This window comes from Pteronotus mesoamericanus, unplaced genomic scaffold (genome assembly GCF_021234165.1).
Source record: "Pteronotus mesoamericanus isolate MK-2021 breed Mesoamerican mustached bat unplaced genomic scaffold, CSHL_Meso_final contig_94, whole genome shotgun sequence".
Classification (NCBI taxonomy): Eukaryota; Metazoa; Chordata; class Mammalia; order Chiroptera; family Mormoopidae; genus Pteronotus; species Pteronotus mesoamericanus.
The window spans coordinates 33452802-33472085 of NW_026555285.1; the positions used below are offsets into that span (position 1 = coordinate 33452802).

Genomic DNA, 19284 nt, shown 5'->3' on the forward strand with positions numbered 1-19284 from the left:
CTGAATGGGGACCAAACCTGCAACCTAGGCATGTGCCCTGACCAGGAATTGAACCTGTGACGTTTCGGTTTTCGGGCTAATGCTCTAACCAAGCTACGGTGGCCAGGGCTGTTTCCCCCTTTTTAATGAATAAGTATCTTATATTTACTGAAAATTTATAAAGATACAGCCTTTCTATTTAATGGGTAAACTATAGTGTACATTATTACTTTTACTTTCTAGGTTATCCTGCTAACCTTTGTGGATAGGTGAGGGGTATAGATGGTGAAAAGAAACTGTATATAGTGGATGAAAGGCTTGGGGGCTTCAGTACTATCTCTGCCTTACTTTATGACTTTATGTGCAGCTTAACTGTTAATTCTCAACTTGTTCTGTACGGTGGAATTAATTTGACTTTGTTCCTCTTAAAAAGCTAATAGAAGGAACAAATGAGTATGAAAATGTATGTTGTTGAGTGAAGGTGGTGGTAATGTTCTCTTTCCCCATCCTTACCTGGAAATTAACTTTTTAGTTATAATAAGAAATATGATTTAAAATGATTCGCAGCCTTATTTCACATGTCATGAACCTGTCCAAACCTGCCTGCTTTGCTTTCTTACAAAGAAGAGTACTCTGAAGGTGAATGTGGAAAAGTGTAATTGGAGCAAAAACTACGTTTTCTTTACCAGCTTTTCTGAGTTTATTGCCTTCCTTGCTTCCCCAAATCTTACCTGAGGAATATAGGCTCTGCGAGCTTGTTGCTTCTTTGGGTTTCATCGTGTGGCTTGCTCTAAGGGGAATAGGTGCCCTGTATTTTCTAAGCTTCCTTATTTACCCTAGGTTTCCAGGGGAACATGGCAGGAATGAAGTCGAGTTGTAAGAAAGGTATCGTATTCTTTCCTAGGCATATGTTCCCCTGCCTCTCCTACATGTTGTTTCTTTCATAGATATTACAGATTTACAGTTTAGTGTATACTTACTAAATTTTCTTTTTTTGCCAATTCTGGCATGTCATAGAGGATCCAGAATTGAATCCAGAAATAATTCTGCCCTTAAGGACCTATTCAACTTTACTTTCTTATAAGCAAAAGGGGCATAAAACGTGAATTTATCTATGCTCAAGTGATCACTCACTTCACAGTCTTCCTCCTGCTTAAACCAATGAACAGTTAAAGATGGTTATGCTTTTCTGTTTGGTCTGCCTTAACAAAATACCACAGACTGGCTGGCTTACAAATGGAATTTGATTTTCTCTGAATTTTAGAAGCTAGAAGTTCAAGATCAGGGTGCCAGAAAATTTGGTTTCTGATGTAGGTTCTCTTTCTGGCTTGCAGATGTCTGTGTTCTTAATGTGTCCTCATGTGGCCTGTCTTCTACATGTATGTGGAGAGAGACCTCTCTAGTGTCTCTGTCCTCTTCCTGTATGGACAACAGGCCTGTCAAATGAGGGTTCTACCCTTATAACGTCATTTAATATTAATTACCTCCCTGAAACTTCTCTCTACATACAGTCACATTGGGGGTTAGCGCTTCAGTCTGTACATTTGGAAGGGTCACAGTTCAGTCCATAACAAGTTGTCGCACCTGAGCACAGCTTGTAGGGATCCATACCACTGGCAGAAAGCGAAAAGAAAACACGATGACTTGGTAAAATACTTCTTTGTTCTTTTGGATTTCATTCCTAGTATGGGTTCAATGATATATATGATAGATTTGAAGAAATTAATTGGACAGTGCTTGAATGTATACTCAAAGGTAAAAATATATTTTTGGAATATTTTGCTGTTTCGGGTTTTCTTCATCAGCGCTTCCTGTGCTTTAACACTACGGCGTCCTTAGACAATGGTAGCATGCGCACAGCATGGTATAAAGGGACTGGGATAAAAGAAGAAGGTGCTCAGGGCTTGCGAAGCTCTGTCCTCTGCCCCAGACCCCACCTGCCTGCCCTGAGGCCCGAGGAGAGAAATACCTCAACCTGTCACTAACACACCTGTGGCAGCAGTTAGGCATCCCTGCTGCTATACGTTGGTGTAAATTCTTTATTTTAATTAGACGCAAAATTAGTTTTGATTGGCTGTTTTGTGTTTTCTGCCACAGGTAACGCAAATATTAGCCAATTAGATAGGAAGCAGTTATGTCTCATAATATTCTATGGTGATGGAAATGTTCTGTATCTCTCCTGTCCAATAATATAACAGCTACAAGCCACAGGTGCCTCTCAAACACTTGACATGTGGCTGATGCAAGGGAGGAACTAAATTTTTAATTTTATCTAGTTTTAATTAATTTAAATTTAAATAACTTCCTTCATAGAGGAGGATGAATTCCTGGGGGCACAAGGAAGTAGCAGTGTGTCTAGTGGCCTTGGATAGCACAGAAATCTAGGTTTAAAAAAAAGGAAAAAGTTAAACGTTATATCCAGTAGTGTATCTTGAAATTCTTTTCCCACAGAAAAGATAGTACGTACTCTGTAAGGTGAAGAGATCATTTTATATGGGCAGTAATGACAGCTAACACTTCAGAAACTACCGTGTGCCAGGCTCTGTCCTGTGCTAAGTTCTTTACACTCATTATCTCACTTAATCCTCTTATCAGCCTTGCGAAGTGGTTACTTACAGATCAGAGAACTCCCCGAAGTCAGCAGTGAGTCCAAGGTCACATACTTAGTACACTGGGACTCAAATACAGGGCTCATATTTCAAAACTCCCATGTTTAAATACAGCTTCCCAAAGAAAACTGAGACTTCAGAAAGCATGACAAAGGAAGAAATTATTAGAATAGGGAAATTGTTTGAAAAAAATAGCTCTTTCATTTAAACTTATCCTAATATGCTTCCTCTTTATCTTCACAATTCTGAAAAATCAGAATTTCTTAGGGCAATTTACTTTGTGACTCCTGGAGATAGGTAGGGAAGGGGCACTACACAGAACCAAATCTGCGCTCACATTGATCTTCAGAAGTTTTATGGTTATTACTGTGATTATTTTGATAATGTTGACATCTTGGACACAAGTAGGGCGCTCTTGATCCTATCTCAAGGACCTGTGTCAGAGTGGTTTCAGCTACAAGTAATAGAAAACCGTTACTCAGCTGTTTTAAATGGTTAGGAGATTATCTCCCAAGACAAGAAGTCACGGGTGAGCAGCCTGGAGGCACGGAAAGTATCTGTTGTGGCTCTGCTTTCCTTAGCTTTTCTTCACTCTCCCCAGCTTGGAGTGAGGGTTTATTCCTCAGGCTGAGAGCAAGATTTCGGCAGCAGTTTTAGGTATTATGCCCAAACATCCAGAGGAAGAGGAGGGGCCGTCTCTTCTTTTGATTTACATAAAAGTAGGTAGTAGTGTGATAAATTCTTCCGTGTAGCCATCACCCAGCTTCAACAGTGGTCACTGTAGAGCCACTGTTAGTTACCTAACCTATATTCCATCCTCCCTCCGGTTGCTGTGTTTTGCTGTGCATTTAAGAACCAACGAATGTTTTTTAGAAGTACTGTTTTTAAAAATTGGAAAAGAATTCCGGCCTCCTGTGATTTTCCCCGGACTACTTGGGACCCACCTTTTGGGGCTAAATGTGGGATCCAACCTTCCCTGTAGAGTCTGTAGAGGTGTTCCTGGGGAGGGGTAAAAACAGATTCTGTTAGAGAGGAGGAAGAGGCAGTGAAGTATATCTGTTCCGGAACTTTCTTTTGTAATTCATTTGGCTCATTTTTAATATTGGCTGATTGGTTGACTCGCTCAGGCTGAGCTTCTTGAGTGGGGTCATATGGAAGCTACATTGTGACCTGGTTTTTAACTGGTTTAAAATGTGTTCCACCCATTGGTGATAAGCTTTAAGGGATTGATTCCTATTGATTAAACTGACAAGAAACTGAACTTATGCATTTGTTAGTGTCTGCTAAATTTTGCAAATTACATTGGCAAAAGGTAAACTCTTGTCTATAAAAAAAGGCTTAATTGGTAGAGTTAACAAAGGGAACTGCTACTACCATTAGGCAATGAAGAATTATTACTGTAAAGTCTCTGTTTCCAAAGTATGTTTTCTTTTAAAAAAGAACTGTTTCTCTTGCTTTCAGTGGCATTTATTTTCAACTGGCTTGGATTTTGTTTATCCTTCTGTATCACTAATACCATAGCTGGAAGGTATGGTGCCATTTGTGGATTTGGCCTTTCATTGATCAAATGGATCCTCATCGTCAGGGTGAGTGTCTTTTTTTTTTTTTTCCCTAATATTTTATTTATTTATTTTTAGAGAGGGGGAGGGAGAAAGAGAGAAACATCAATGTGTGGCTGCCTCTCGAGTGCCCCCTACTGGGAACCTGGCCCGCAACTCAGGCACATGCCTTCACTGGGACTCAAACCAGCAACACTTTGGTTTGCAGGTTGGCATTCAGTCCAATGAGCCACACCCCCCAGGGCCTGGGATGAATGCCTTGATAACCTCTATCACTTTTATCTTTAAAATAAAATATATGAGGTTTTCTGTGGGTTCATGAATGTTTATGCATATGAATTCAATTATTTTGAGACTTTTTTTAACTCCTAGACTTGATTATTATAGTGCTTTCTGTTGTGTGAACACTTATAACGGTGTTTATATGAGAGCTTGTTAGTACAGTAGCCCCCCCTTATCCACTGTTGTGCTTTCTGCAGTTTGTGTTACGTGCGGTCAGCCGTGGTCCAAAAATACTAAGTAGAAAATTTCAGATATTTTGAGAGAGAGTGGGAAAGACACAGCTTTCTCACACATTCACACAACTTTTATTGTTATAATTGTTCTATTTTATTATTGTTACCCCTTACTGTACCTAATTTATAAATTAAGTTTTATCATCGGTATGTATAGGAAAAACTGTAGTATACAGGGTCCAGCACAAATCAGACTCCCCCCTTTTTTTTTTTTTTTTTTTACAAAATCATAAGCATGTAATTCTATAATATAACATTGTCATACTCAAGCACATCATATGCCATTTTAGGTGAGGTGTTCAAATTAAAACTATAAATTATTACATCTATATTATTACCTGCCAGCCACACTCAAGCAGGTGTTCCTTCTGCTGGATCCTGTGTATAGGGCTCAGTACTAGCCACAGTTTTACGCATATTCCCTGATGATAAGAGGGGACTACTGTATATGGAAGGAGTTTTGAAAGCAGAAGAACTTGTTTGGGTCTTTTTTTTTTTATATGAATGTTCTTTGTTTTTAAGTTCCTCTGAGCATTAGTATCTTCATAATAAGCTGATAATAGCTGCCTTTCAAGATTTTTGTGAGGTATAGAAATAATGCAATTAAGATGCCATGTCTGGTTGCAGGATACATGTATTATGTGCTCAGTAAATCATAGCTACCACTATTGTTATATAAGGCAGGCTTTTCTAAATCAGTTAAACATAAAAATTTCTGTTGGTTAGTAAAATTATTGTGGACTTTAACATAAGAGCTCAAAAGTGATGTAGGCCTTTGAAGTGGGAATCAGAAGTCATCTTTCCCCTTTTCTGTTCCTTCAAAGCGTCCCCATTTTCTTACTGTTCCTGGATGTCACCTTCTGTCTACCTCTTATGTACAAGGTTGTACAGGGAGACAACAGGAGAAATCCTATTTTTCTTCCCATCTCAAGAATTTTTCTAGTTAGCATAATCTCCCCCAGGCTCTTTACCTTTGCCTTTTGAAGGACTCTTTTTGGCTTTATTTTATAAAGCTTTTTTCCCTCTAATTTCCTTAAGATAAGGCCTAGGAGAATGCTTAAAAGTGCCTTCATTGTTTTAGTCTTTTAAAAAGTTACCAACACACATTTCAGTGCTATAATGTACAATTAATAAAATATATACTTTTTATTAGTCATATTTATTTACACATTGATTTCTGATTGAAAAAGTCACATTCTCCTCAAATTTTCAGTAGAATCACAAACCTAATATGTCAGCTGCTCTTAAATGCTTCAGACACTTCAGCTATGCACCTACATTATTTAATTGATTAAAACATTACTCATTACAAAAGTATTTTAAACTATGGATTTAATGTATTTCTTTTTTTAAATTAAATTTGTTGGGATGACATTGGTTAATAAGATCATATAGATTTCAAATACACATTTCTATCATTCATGATCTGTAAGGCATTGCGTATTCTCCATCCAAAGTCAGATCGTCTTCCGTCACCGTATATTCGGCCCTGTTTACCCTTTAGTACCTTACCCCCTTCCTTCTGGTAACTATCAGACTGTGGTCTGTGTCTGTGAGTTTCAGCTTTATATCCTACATGTGAGTGAAATCATGGTTCTTAGCTTTTTCTGAATTAATTTCACTTGGCATGATATTCTCAGGATCCATCCATGTGGTTGCAAATGACAGTGTTTCATCTTTTCTTATGGCCAAGTGTATTCCATTGTGTATATGTGCCACATCCTCTATCAAAGGACCATAAATGATGCTGCAGTGAACATAGGGTTTCATTATCTGCAAATAAATGGTTTCACATTTTTTGGGTAGATACCCAGAAGAAGGATAGGTGAATCATACGGTAACTCTAGTCCTAGTTTTTTTGAGGAACTGCCATACTGTTTTCCATTGTTGTCTCTACCGGTTTACATTCCCACCAGCCGTGAGTGAGAGTTCCTTTTTCTCTACAACCTCTGCAACACTTGTTATTACTTGTCTTGTTGGTAATAGGCATTCTAATAGGTGTGAGGTGGTGTGGTATATTGTTGTTTTGATGTGCATTTCCCTAATAGCTAGTGTAGTTGAACATCTTTTCATATATCTGTTGGCCATTTGTAAGTCTTCTTGGGAGAGGTGTCTGTTCAGGTCCTCTGCCCATTTTTTTAATTGGATTGCTTGTTTGGTGTTGTGTTGTATGAGTTCTTTATATAGTTTGGATATTTACCCCTTGTTGGAGCTGTTTTTTACAGGTATCATCTCTCATTAGGTTGGTTGTCTTTTTGTTTTGTTGTAAGTTTCTTTTGCTGTGCAGAAGCTTTTTAGTTTGATACAATCCCATTCATTTATTTTTTGCCTTTACTTCCCCTTGTCTTTGGGGTCAAATTCATAAGATTTGACCAAGGTCCATTAAGTTTAGTACCTGTGTTTTCTTCTATGTAATATATTGTTTTAGATCTTGTATTTAGGTCTTTAACCTTTGCATTTTAATTATGATGTATTTTGGAGTGGGCCTCTTTGGGTCAGTCTTACTTGGAACTTTCTGTGCTTCCTGGACTTGTATGTGTACTTCTTCACCCGGTTAGGGAAGTTTCTGTCATTCTTTTTCACATAGGTTTTCAGTTCCTTGCTCTCTCTTCTCCTTTTGGCATCCCCATGATGTGAATGTTGGTACCCCTAAAGTTGTCCCAGAGGCTCCTTACACTATCCTCATTATTTTGGATTTTTTTTTTGGTTCTGATTGGGTATTTTTTCTTTCCATATATTCCAAGTTTCTGTTTTAATTCTCAGCTACATCTACTCTACTGTTGATTCCCTGTAAATTATTCTCCATTTCAGTTAGCATATCCTTCATTTTTGACTGGTTCTTTTATGGTTTCCATGTCCTTTTTTTCCTATGTTGATGAAGCTCCAGGTTCATCTACTCTTTGCCTAAGTTGATTGAGCATCTTTACATCAAGTGTTTCGAACTCTGCATCTAATACATTGCTTGTCTTCGTTTTGTTTTGTTTTGCTCTTCCACTTTGGACATATTTCTTTGTCTCCTCATTTTGGCAGCCTCCCTGTGTGTGTGTCTGATGTATTAGGTAGAACTGCAGCATCTCCCAGGCTTGGTAGAGTGGTCTAATGTAGTAAGTAGGTGTCCTGTGGGGTCCAGTGGCACAGCCTCTCTGTTCACCCAAGCTGGGCACTCCAGGTTCCCCTCTTCGCCCCAGTGTGGGCTGTGTACGCCATCCTCTTGTAGTTGAGCCTTGTTTGCTTTTGGCACCCCCCGGGTTGATCAGCTGCAACAACTGGCTGAGACTATCATTGAGGATCAGCCATGTAGGGCCCACCCCACAGAACAGGAATGACTTCATTGGGACTCTGGTGCCCACTAAATATGCCCCTTGAGTGTGTCGCTTCTTGGGGTGTTTGGGTGGTGCTTCAGTGTAGTCTGAACCTGTCCATGGGGAGGTGTAGGCCAAGGTCAACCACTGCTTGTGTTCTACCCAGAACTGCCCAACATGAGCTACTAAGCGAGTTGCTACTTGTGCTGGGCTTGTAGTTACACAAAAGGGTTCAGGCTGTGAACCAAAGCCTGCTACCACTAGTGCCAGGCCTAGGGACACTTAGCAAGAGGTGTAGGGCATGCTGAGGCCAGATGCTGCTTATTTGAAGGATTTTAGGAAAATCTGAAGTATGAGCCAAGATAGAGCATTTTTATGGAAAAGCCACTGGAAACAGTTGGGTGGACCTACAAGTTGGGTGGGGGCCGAGTCTGAAGGAATGACCAAGATAAAGGTGAATAGCCAGGTTGATGGAGGCTTAGATATGGCACCCTGCTGCCAGCTCCATGCGAGAAAGGCTCAGGAAAGGAACAGTGGCCTCTGCTATCACTTCTTTCTGGGAGAAAGCTGCCCCTCCAGCCCTCATCCTAATGCCAGACAGTTAAGTTTTCCCCTATGTTCCTGGTGCCTTTTGAGCTGCTACCCCAGTGCTGGAGCTCAGAAGGAGTGAGACCAAGTAGATCTGTGTGTGGGCTCCTTAAGAGGAACTGCCTGGTATTCTAGATGCCCTCTGTTTCCCTCACCCTCAGTCCCCACTGGTTTTTTACAGCCAGAATTTATGGGGACTTCTCTTTCTGGCACTGGAACCCTGGGCTGGGGGACCCGGGACCCCTCACTCCTCAGCAGGGACTTCTCTAGCTGAGATATCCCTTCCGGTATCTCAGAAGGTGTAGAACCAGCCTGCTCCTCTCTCCACCACTCCTACCAATCTTGCTGTGGCTTCTTTTTTATATCCTTAATTGTAGGATTCTGCTTGATTTCAGGTGGTTCTGAACAATGGTTGTTCTGCCTTTCATTTGTAATTTTGATGTGGTTGAGTGAGGTTGTGAGTACTGTGTTTTCTAGCTTGTTCTCAATTCAGTGCCTGTTCTCCTAATTCTGTACTGCCTCTGTATTTTGACTTTTATTATAATGCTCCAAGCAATAAATTTTCCATGGAGGTCAGTGCTGAGTGAAAGGTTTCCTCCTGAATGCCTGGCTGTTTCCTTTATTAGAAAATAAGTAATTCATAAATCATATTGCTGCTCTCTTTTGTGTTTCTAAGTTGCCATGAACCTCAGATTAGTCTATCTTTAGCCCAAGATTCTGATGTTATTTGTGCCAACGGCTTTGATGTTTTTATTTTTATTTTTGTAATGCATATGTGTTTTATTAAAAACAAGTCTTTTTGAAAATTGACAGGATGTAAACAATAAAATACTGGTATTATATTAATAAAATAAAATCAGATAAGCTCTTGTTCATTTATTTTTCCAAACTTTGATTTCTGATTGATTCACTTATTTCTTTTATTTAAACAACAACTTGACTCAACCCTATGATTTTTAGAATTTGAAAACATTTTTGATAACTCAGTGAGTAGAAGTTTATTTATCTTTTTTACATAATGAGTCTTTCTGACTTCAAGAGGAAGGTAATTATATTCGTTATTTGGACGTAAATAAAGAATAACTTTAGGTAAATATATTGGGTGAAGAATGAAGAGCCAAAGCAATGCATTTTTAACTCTTTAATTTTAAAACATTTAATATATAATGTTACATTGTTGTCTCTTACCATGTAACATTATGTATTAAATATGTTTTAAAATTAAAAAATTAAAAATGTATTGCTTTGGCTCTTTATGTCTTTTTGTTTTATAGTCTATAAAACCTATATGAGAACCTTTTATTTCTAATTATTAATCTCTTGCGTTAAAGTAGTATAGTTCAATTCTACTTTACAGGCTATATTTTCCCAATTTTCTAGTTCTCCCTTCATTGTACATATTTTACAGGTGTTGGTGTATGAACGATTTGCATCTTTAATGTACTAGGAAATTTTTAAGCTTTGAAATTTCTAAAACTCTAAGAATTTATATCTTGGTTAATTTATAAATTATAAATACTTCCTGTTAAAATATTTAAAAGGCTTTAAAAAACAGATTTAGATAATCTTTAGTAGATATATTTCCTCAATAGTATCATTATTTAGAATTCATAAGCATTTTTGTTACTACAAAAGCTGTAGGATTTTTAGGTTTTTACGGAAATTACCAATAAATAGTTGGAGGTAATTACCTATAAAGTTGGAAATGGATACTTTTAATTCATTTCAGATCTGAGGACAAATCTGCATTGAACAAAATCACTTTTAGTTAAATCAGATTCAGTTTGGAGACCAATGGAAACAGTGGATAAAACAAGCCAATTTTTAGTAGTTTTAGAGTAGATTTTCTAGTGTAAAAAGCATTGTTCAGGTGATGGGGAAGAATCATCTGAAGTAGCTCTGAAGAAAATTAGATTGATTTTTTAAAAAAATTTGAAATAGTGAATCTCGATGACCAGAGCCTAATGAAGGAAAAGTGCCTGTGCCCAGTAGCAGCGAACCCTGCCTTCCCTGTGCTTGTTCCTGTCCTTGTTTCACGGAGAACATGAAGCTGCCTAGCGCGGCCAGGCCACTGAGAACAACTGGTGAAATGCCGCGTCAAGGCTCTTTTAGCTGTTCGCAGCTCACTGCCGGGAACTGAATGCTGGAGCATCAGTTTGAAAATAAAAAGACTCTAATGAGTTGGGGTCTTTATGTGCCTGGTATTCTTGGCAGTGATTAACAGTAGGGGGTGCACAGAAGGTCAGCAGCTCTTCTTTTTGGAGGTCAGCTGAACATATCCACCTGCTAAGATCAAACTAATGTGGCTTTGGTGTTAATATCTCAGGTAGCTGTAGTGTATTTGGGATTGTAGCTTTGAGAGATTATGAAAAGGGAACTCACATGTGAACTCTTTAATGAGAAAAGGTGGGATTTACAGATACAGCAATTACCCTTTTTTCTTACAGGCAGATGGAAACAGACTTTTGTTCCCAAAATATTTTATATGTTATATATCAAAGTTTTTTTTTCCCCTCAAATAGTTTTATATGTGTATCATGAAATATTTTTTTCCTTTGTTTTTCTTTTTGTGCTGTTTTTAAGTGCCAAAGATTATTTGAGGTAAATTATTCTGAAACTGATGCTAATCTCAAATTTTTTAATTTAGATACAGTGATATATGATTAATATATTTATGTTCATTCCATAGTTTTCTGATTATTTTACTGGATATTTCAATGGACAATATTGGCTTTGGTGGATATTTCTTGTCCTTGGTGAGTTTATTCTTAATGTATTTCACTTTGATTAATTTGCATTTAGTTTAACTTTGGTATTTCCTAAAATTATAAGATGTAAATACATTGTGTTACAACTTAGTGAAAATAAATATTGTACTGTAAAATTCTTATATCCAAACAATTATATCATCATCTCAGCTATTCAAATAATTCTGCATAGTACACCAGATTTCTTAGGTTGAAAATTCAGAGCCATTTAATTTAAACAGTCACTGGTTTAATGAGAATCAAATACAAGAAAACCAGAAAATCATAGTATGATTAAAAAATAATTGTCTTTGTTATTTATCTTGAAAATACACATACATAGTTTCTTTTAATGATTTTCAAAAATGTTGAGAGTAGGATGGTCTGAAGTTCTCCCCATTCTGTTATTTTTGGATCTTGGAAACATTCTTTACACCTTTGAAATGCGCCCTGCATCAGTCATTGGTCTGCTGGGCATGAGGAAAGGTTTCGTGCCTGATGATCACTGTGTTTCTGTCGTGGCCTTCTTACAAGGAATTTCTTTTTATTAATATTGAAGAATTTTGGATGTCCAATTTTTGTCCCCTTGTGTTTTTTTACTTTAGATGTATGATAGTTAATCTTAAAATCTCATTATACGTTTAACCCACATTTCAAATTTCTTTACTGACATGAAGTATACATTTTGTTTCTACTTAGGTTTGAAAGCCCACATTTTTCTAGTAGAATAATTGTACCAGCAAATAATAGCATTTCAGTAGGTGGCAGTCTTCTCCTGAGTTTTTACTTAGTCCTGCTACTGGATCTTTAGGATCTTTTGAGACACAAATTCATAGTGGTCAGTTAGGGTCACCAGTTAAGGTCACTAAAGATCCTGGATTCTTTCTCAAATAATCATAGTGAAGTTACTCTCTTCTCTGGGGAGTAAGACTCATATTGGGTTCGGCCAGTTTTTTATATTGTTAATTATATTCTGTCTGAATTCTGCATTTTCAAATTGAGTTTCTTAAAAACAGATAAAGTTTATTAAGTAGTTAAGCATATTAATTGAGTATATTTGCTTATCTATATATTAAGAGCTGGAGGAAGCTTGAGGAGGCAGCTGTGGGGCAGAGTGGAATGCGGAGGGCAACCCTAGTTCCTTATCAGAGCCGCTGCCTAGTACTTTGGGGAATGTGAAAACTTAATGCATGGTAAAAACGTGACTCTCACATATACGCAAGGATGTTGAGCACATTATACAATTCAGAAATAATAGCTGCTGAGTGATTGGTCTCTAGGTATGAATTGGCTTATTTTGGAAAATGCCTAAGCAGAACAAAGTATGTCTTAGAAACAGCAGCTTCATAAACAAAAGAAGGGATTTCGCAAGTAATTTTGGTTTACATGATACAAGAATACTTTTACATTTGGGTCACAACGTCCATTATCTTTGCACAGCACCTGCAAGGACGCAGGGTGGGATTCAGAGAGAGACTCACAGAAGGAAGGCGTTAGGATTTGGGAAGCAGATGGGGTCCGATTTAGCTGGAATTTATGCCACTCGTTTAAGTCATTGTTTATATAGCTCTTCTATCTTTCCTCTTTTTAGTGCTTTGATTACTTGGAGTTGGGGTACAAATTTAGTTTGGGACTTTGCATTTTAAACTGGCAAAGTCTTCCTCCTTGTGAGGGAAGTTGCATGCATACGTATCTTCTGGTTTTGTTTTTGCACCCACAATTACTTGGTTAAAACTTTACTGGAGTTAATCAATGTTTTCCTTAGAATTGTATGCTTAAATATATCAAAGACTTTAGTCTACTAATAATGTTATTGCTTTCTATACTTAATCATTAATAAAGATACCTGTGATATAAATGGCTATTATTTTCAAATACTGTTGTACTGAGGAGAACACTGAGATAGATATGAGATATATCTCAAATCATTTAAGAAATTACTAGAGTGGCCACTTTCCAAGTCTTCTTTCTTGATTCTTCTTAATGTTTATTATAAATTAGTCTTTTATTACTTGAAAATACGAACTAATAATTAAAATTATTTATGGAATGCACATATGTTCAAGTATAGATTTTACCGATGACAGGCACTTGATATTGCCAGACAGGCTTATTAGTTTTATCCCACAATTGTTAGCATTAATTTGTGTACATTCTCTCTTGAACACTATTTTATAACAGTAAACTTAGTTTGCTTAGTAGATACATTAATTGAAAATTTGTTAAAATGGGATTTCTAGGAGTTGAAACAGTTTAAGTGCATTAGGTAACTTTGCTATTTAAAGAAATTATTTAATGTATATTTTTGTGTAATTCTGAATTTTCATGGCTGGGTTTGCTTTAATTTTTACTTTAGATATATCTAGGATTAGTAATTTGAAATAATTTTTAGATGGCAGTAAATTTTTATATTTCCCCATGATGGAGTTATCATTAGAGTGTAAAATATACTATGGAATAAATGGAATTCTACAGATAAATTTCTTAAGCCAAGAAGATCGTGTTTATAATTGTCTACTTTAAATATATCATGACCCCTTACTGTCTAAGAACAAAATATAGCTGTATTATTTCAACCTTTTCAGGCCTGCTCCTTTTCTTCAGAGGATTTGTTAATTACCTAAAGGTCAGAAACATGTCTGAAAGTATGGCAGCTGCTCATAGAACAAGATATTTCTTCTTATTGTAGAGGTAAGATATATTAATAGATTAACTCTTTTTATTCCCTTTATTCAAATTCCCCAGATACATATTAAATGCTTAATGTGTGGTCATGTCATTTACTCAGATTTAGCAAATTTAACATTTTATGCTGCAAACAGCTTATTGAAATTTAATTAGTTGTGAACTGTTAAAGATAACTTAGATTTATAAAATGAAATTTCATAAAGTTTAGTTTTTTAAATATATGAGTAAACTGAAACTTTGACTACATGATACATACAAAGTAACCACAAGCACAAACTTTGAAGGCTTTAAAAACAAAATATGACAAAACACTTACACAGAAGGTATGAGCATTTTTGCATAAAAGGACGTGACATCCACATAGACATCTAGTTAAAGGGACGAAAAGTGAATCTGTGATGGGAAAGCATTTTGCCGTGCACTGATGTTGACAAACTGGATCAAGGAATGAAAGTTGTGTGAAAAATAGGAGCTCTGTTACTGTTTTCTCAATGTGTGACAGTTTGTATCAACAATGAAGGCTACAACGTGAGTAAAGGGAAACGCAAAGAAATCAGCAGAGGTGGTCTTGAGTTACCCAGTGCGTTTCTGGAGGCTGTGTAGTCAGATCATTCATTCATTGTGCAGCTAGTGGTATCTTCACACAAAGAGACCTCATATCCCTACCCTGTATCATAGTTGTTAAAGCAAGTACCATACACTTCGTTTCTATAAATGATTGGACCTTTAAAGTATTTGAACAGCAAAAGACCTCCTAAAACACTTCTGGATGTATCTACTAGTACAGAGTGTCTCAAGGTTGCTATATACTAGGTGTATTCTTTTAAAAAATTGTATAGTTTGTGATTTGGTTGCTTACATTTTATTTTTAACTTATATGACTTTTATGTAAACTCAATTATTTTCTAGATGGTCTCCTAAACTTTAGAATATATTCTGGTCTATGCTACTCTGTTATTTTTTTTATCAAAATAACATTGTATACTTGATCTAATACAGCTGTAAAATGGGGTTTCATTGTATTATCATTTAGATAAATGCAACTTAATACATTTTAAGACTAACTCTTTCTTTGTCTCTAGACTACATCAACCAGACATTCCTTTCTTACACCAATGTGAAATTTCCAGATCATCTTGTAAACCTACAACTTTAATAGGATAGAAGACTACTAATAACAGAAGACAAATTAGTTAAGAAAAGATAGAGCTTCAAAATTGAATGGCAGAGTGGTTTATGACTAAAAACCATTTCTGTTCATTCTCTTAAATATTTATATTTCATTTGTTTTGTGCGTTTGCATATGTGTCCCTTTAAAAGATTTGCATATACTTGAAAGACACCATGAATTTGTAGCTGTAAAGTCCATTCACATTTGGTTAATCAGTGTTTGATATAATTGAAAGAGTTGAGTGGTAAACAGTCTGCTAGCATGTAAATGCCATTGACTCCTGACCTGACGTTTAGTATAATAAAATTGAAATTATTAACCATGTCAAATGCTTTAGTTTTCTGGCTCTTAGATTCATCTGGTAACTACACATGGAATATCCTTTGTTACAAAGTTTTTTGGAAACTGCAGTGCTGATTATTAGAAAAGCTATGTCAGATTTTGGAATATGATTTTACATCATTATTTAGCAAAGCTCTTTCTGTAAATAACCATGCGTAAATTACTTTCTGCATTGTTTTCTTAGAAATTGTGTCTAGATATCTTCACATTAATTTTAAAATAAGTGAACTTAATATATAGAGAACATTTGGGTGTTAAAGATGGTTTGTTTTAGGACAAATTTTAAGAAAAGGTGTGTATTTCACATATCCTTTATAAGAAAAAAATTTTTTAAGGGACATGCCAGTTTTCGGGATCCTCAAATGAGAAGCTTGGCTTTTAGCATTGCCCACCTTAGAGAGTCTTACAGGAAACGGTTGTATTACATATTATATTTATTTCATTGAAGACATTTTTAAAAATTACTTTTTTGAATAAGATTCTCATTTGCATTTGTCTTTTAAAAAGCCAATAAAAGTATCTTTTCTGTATCATTGTAATAATTTTTAGATATTTAGTTTGTTAAATTTAGTGAATAAAAACTTGTGCTATTATCTCTAGCTTTGTGATTATAGGATTAACTTGTAAAAATTATATCCTGATATGCAAAATATGTTTTCAAATTATGGAAATGTGTCTGTGGAGTGTAGGGGTCTGGGGTGTGTTGTGTGTTGTGAGAATGTGTGTGTCGCCATTGGCACAACTGGAATCTACATTCATAAGCAAATCATTTTGTGTCTCATTTATTTTTCTTTTCCGTTATGTCTTTGCTTTTGAGTGCCACCATTAAAAACACTCAGAATTATCTCGTCTTTTAAACTTAAAAATCATTTAATACAGTTAAATAGACCATATAAAATTGATTGTTTATTATTAGACACTGACTACTACTAAAAGATAACACCTAAAACTATTCAGGGACATTTTTCCATTTCTGGAAAAAAATTTATTATGCTTTATAACTTCTTTTGTATTTATCTGTATTTTCTGATTTACTTCATTGTCTTTGATAATAAAACATACATTTTTGTTTTTGCTAATTGTGCCTTCTATTTTTTGTTTGCCCTCATTCAGTCTCCTTCCCTGCCTAGAGTTTTACTGTTGATTTAAAAAGTACCTGTGTCACACCCCGTGGAGTAGAACAACAGCATGGAGTACAGAAAACAATAAAACAATAAATAATGTAATTGCCTGATTTGGAAATTAATTAAAATTAGAATGTACTTATAAGAAATGTAAACTCATACTAGATCCCTTCTCTCTTTCATATTAATTTCCTAGAGACCTATACTATGTTCTTTTAATAATTTTTAACTGAGTTAAGCTATGATGCATGCTGATTTTAAATGATTAGATCAGATGTTAAATATCAGTTTATTAAAATTACATTTTAATTTTTGTGTTACTTATACTTGGTTTCTGAATATGGATGTGTCACTTTTGATCCAACATCAAAATTTCACTTTTTGTTTTTATTTTTGTTTCTCCAAATCTGTAAGATTCAAGTGTCTTTGTTACCTAATTCTCAATAATTGGTAACAATTCAATGGTAGCCTTAAATCTCATCATCCAAGAAGGGGAATTGGAATATTATTTTTAAAAACTTAACACCATCTTTCATGAAACCCTGCTTTTTTTCTTTCCCTTCATTCCTGTGAGCTGGGATTGAACAGCTGCCGGTGTGTTTTGGGGACACACTCACCTTTGCACTCTGCCTTAAAGATTGAAAATCAAACCCTGTTAGGGTGTCTAAATTTTTGAATGAATGTGAACTTGGGCTTGGAAGTTACTGAAAAAGAAGTTTATTAAATTATTTCTATTATATTTGAATAAGCTAGTTATGGCCAGATAATCCATTTTTATGTGTTTATATAAGCTGATATTAAGATAAAAATATATTTTCTGTGTTAAAGATAGACTTTAGAAATTTAAAAGTAAAGACAAATGTATTATATTCAGTAAAAATGAAAATCTTTGTTTACTAGAAAAAAATACTAATCTAGCCCCTTTTTTGAGTCTATAAGATGTATGCCATGCCTTTGAGATTGTTTGTGATTTTCAACCCGTTAAAACAACAGTCACTCATATTTCCAGTGAAACCTCTCCTAACAGTAAAAGTGGAGTCCAAAAAATCCAATTGTAGAAAAATACAAGGTTCCTTAATTTTTTTCAAGTAGTCTGTATTGCCCCCCCAAAGCACAAAAGCAATTACTGATAATGCATCTGATACTTTATGTAACCAGATTGACATGTATCCTGAGCTTGCTCAGAACAGCCTTGGTTATTTCACTTTCTCAGCTTAAGAGGGCATCTTCTCACTCTCAAGTGGTCCTAATTTGGAGGATTAATTATGTGATCGCTGTATATATAGCTGTACACTGGACTGGCAAGTGGCCGCCTAAACCCCCTGCCCTTTGAGAAAAGGAACTGGAGTGCTAGGGCAGGAGCCAGCTGTTGCTGCCGCAGCCTTTCCCAGCCAAATCATTTGCTTGGTTTGTAGGATGCGTGTAGTATCTTCTTTTAAAAATAGAAGTTGTTGTATTTGAATGATTCTAGCTTATGATAAATAGTAAACAATGAGCTTTATATTTTTAAACTGCTGTTGTGTGTTATTTTGTTTATTTAATTCTTCAAATAGTTGTATGGAATATTAGTGTATTATTTTTTAAAACCTCATCTTGATAAAGTTCAACAGTTAGATGATATTGTGCCATTTATTATTATAGGAATGTCCTTGCCCATATATAAAATATGCTGATGTGTTTTATTGTTAATAAAGTTCTATAGATGTGGAAATGTGAACCTGTCGATGCATCCTTTTGAAAATCAGTTTGATTCACATACAACGACCTTTGCCTCACTAAAATGTTTATATGGCAAATCACGTTAAGATTTGTGATAAAAACAACTGGCATAGAATTAGGTTGGAGTGTGCAACATTAACTTGTCACAGTATTTTATTTTTAAAAGATTGTATTTATTTTTAGAGAGGAAAAGAGGAGAAGGGGAGAGAAACATCACTCTGTGGTTGCCTCTCACGCACCCCCTACTGGGGACCTGGCCTGCAACCCAGGCATATGCTCTGTCTGGGAATTGAACCAGCAACCCTTTGGCTCCCAGGCCAGCACTCAGTCCACTGAGCCACACCAGCCAGGACTTGTCACTATAATTTATATGTTAGGAAATAGAGTGCAGTTTAATTTTAATAAATACAAGAAAACCAGTTTAAAAAAATAGTTTATGTTCATTTCTATTTTCTATTTTCCCAAAGATCAATGGTTACTATAGGTAAGACCTGCTTTGGGGGACTTGTATTCTTACTTGGGACATGAGACCTTAAGTGTAAAAACTTTCAAGCGTTTTTTTTTTTTTTTTTTTTAGAAATCAAAAAGTTTATTTTATACTTCATAAGAGTTAAAAAGGTAATGTTTATCTTGAACTCATCATGTTTGCTTGTTTTTACTTTCTCGCTATTTTCAGGGTAGCTTTCATTCACAAAAACCATTAAAAAGTCTATTAGATAAATAGAAAAGAGATAGGGTATTCCCCTTTTAACAGCCCAGATAGTAAACTAAAATCACACACTCCTGGTTCACAGAATCTTAGAAGCTGTTACCCTCTCTCTCACTCCTATTAATAAACCATCCTATTTCCCCATGCTTTTTGCATTTTTTTGTTGTTCTTGTTAAATTAAGTCCACACTTTACCTTCAGTGATGTGAGAAGGGATATAGGCTATCTTTAGA

At 35.7% G+C, this 19284-nt stretch overlaps 1 protein-coding gene across 1 annotated transcript in view; it reads left to right on the top strand.

Moving 5' to 3' along the window:
* NDFIP2 (Nedd4 family interacting protein 2) overlaps positions 1–18541 on the top strand; it is a 61502-nt gene extending 42961 nt beyond the window's left edge. The window contains exons 5-8 of the mRNA XM_054586466.1: positions 4050–4174; positions 11242–11308; positions 13885–13990; positions 15070–18541. Of these exons, the coding sequence (XP_054442441.1) occupies positions 4050–4174; positions 11242–11308; positions 13885–13988 (296 nt within the window). The 3' untranslated portion in view covers positions 13989–13990; positions 15070–18541. The remainder of the gene's footprint in view (positions 1–4049; positions 4175–11241; positions 11309–13884; positions 13991–15069) is intronic.
* Positions 18542–19284: the final 743 nt, after the last annotated feature.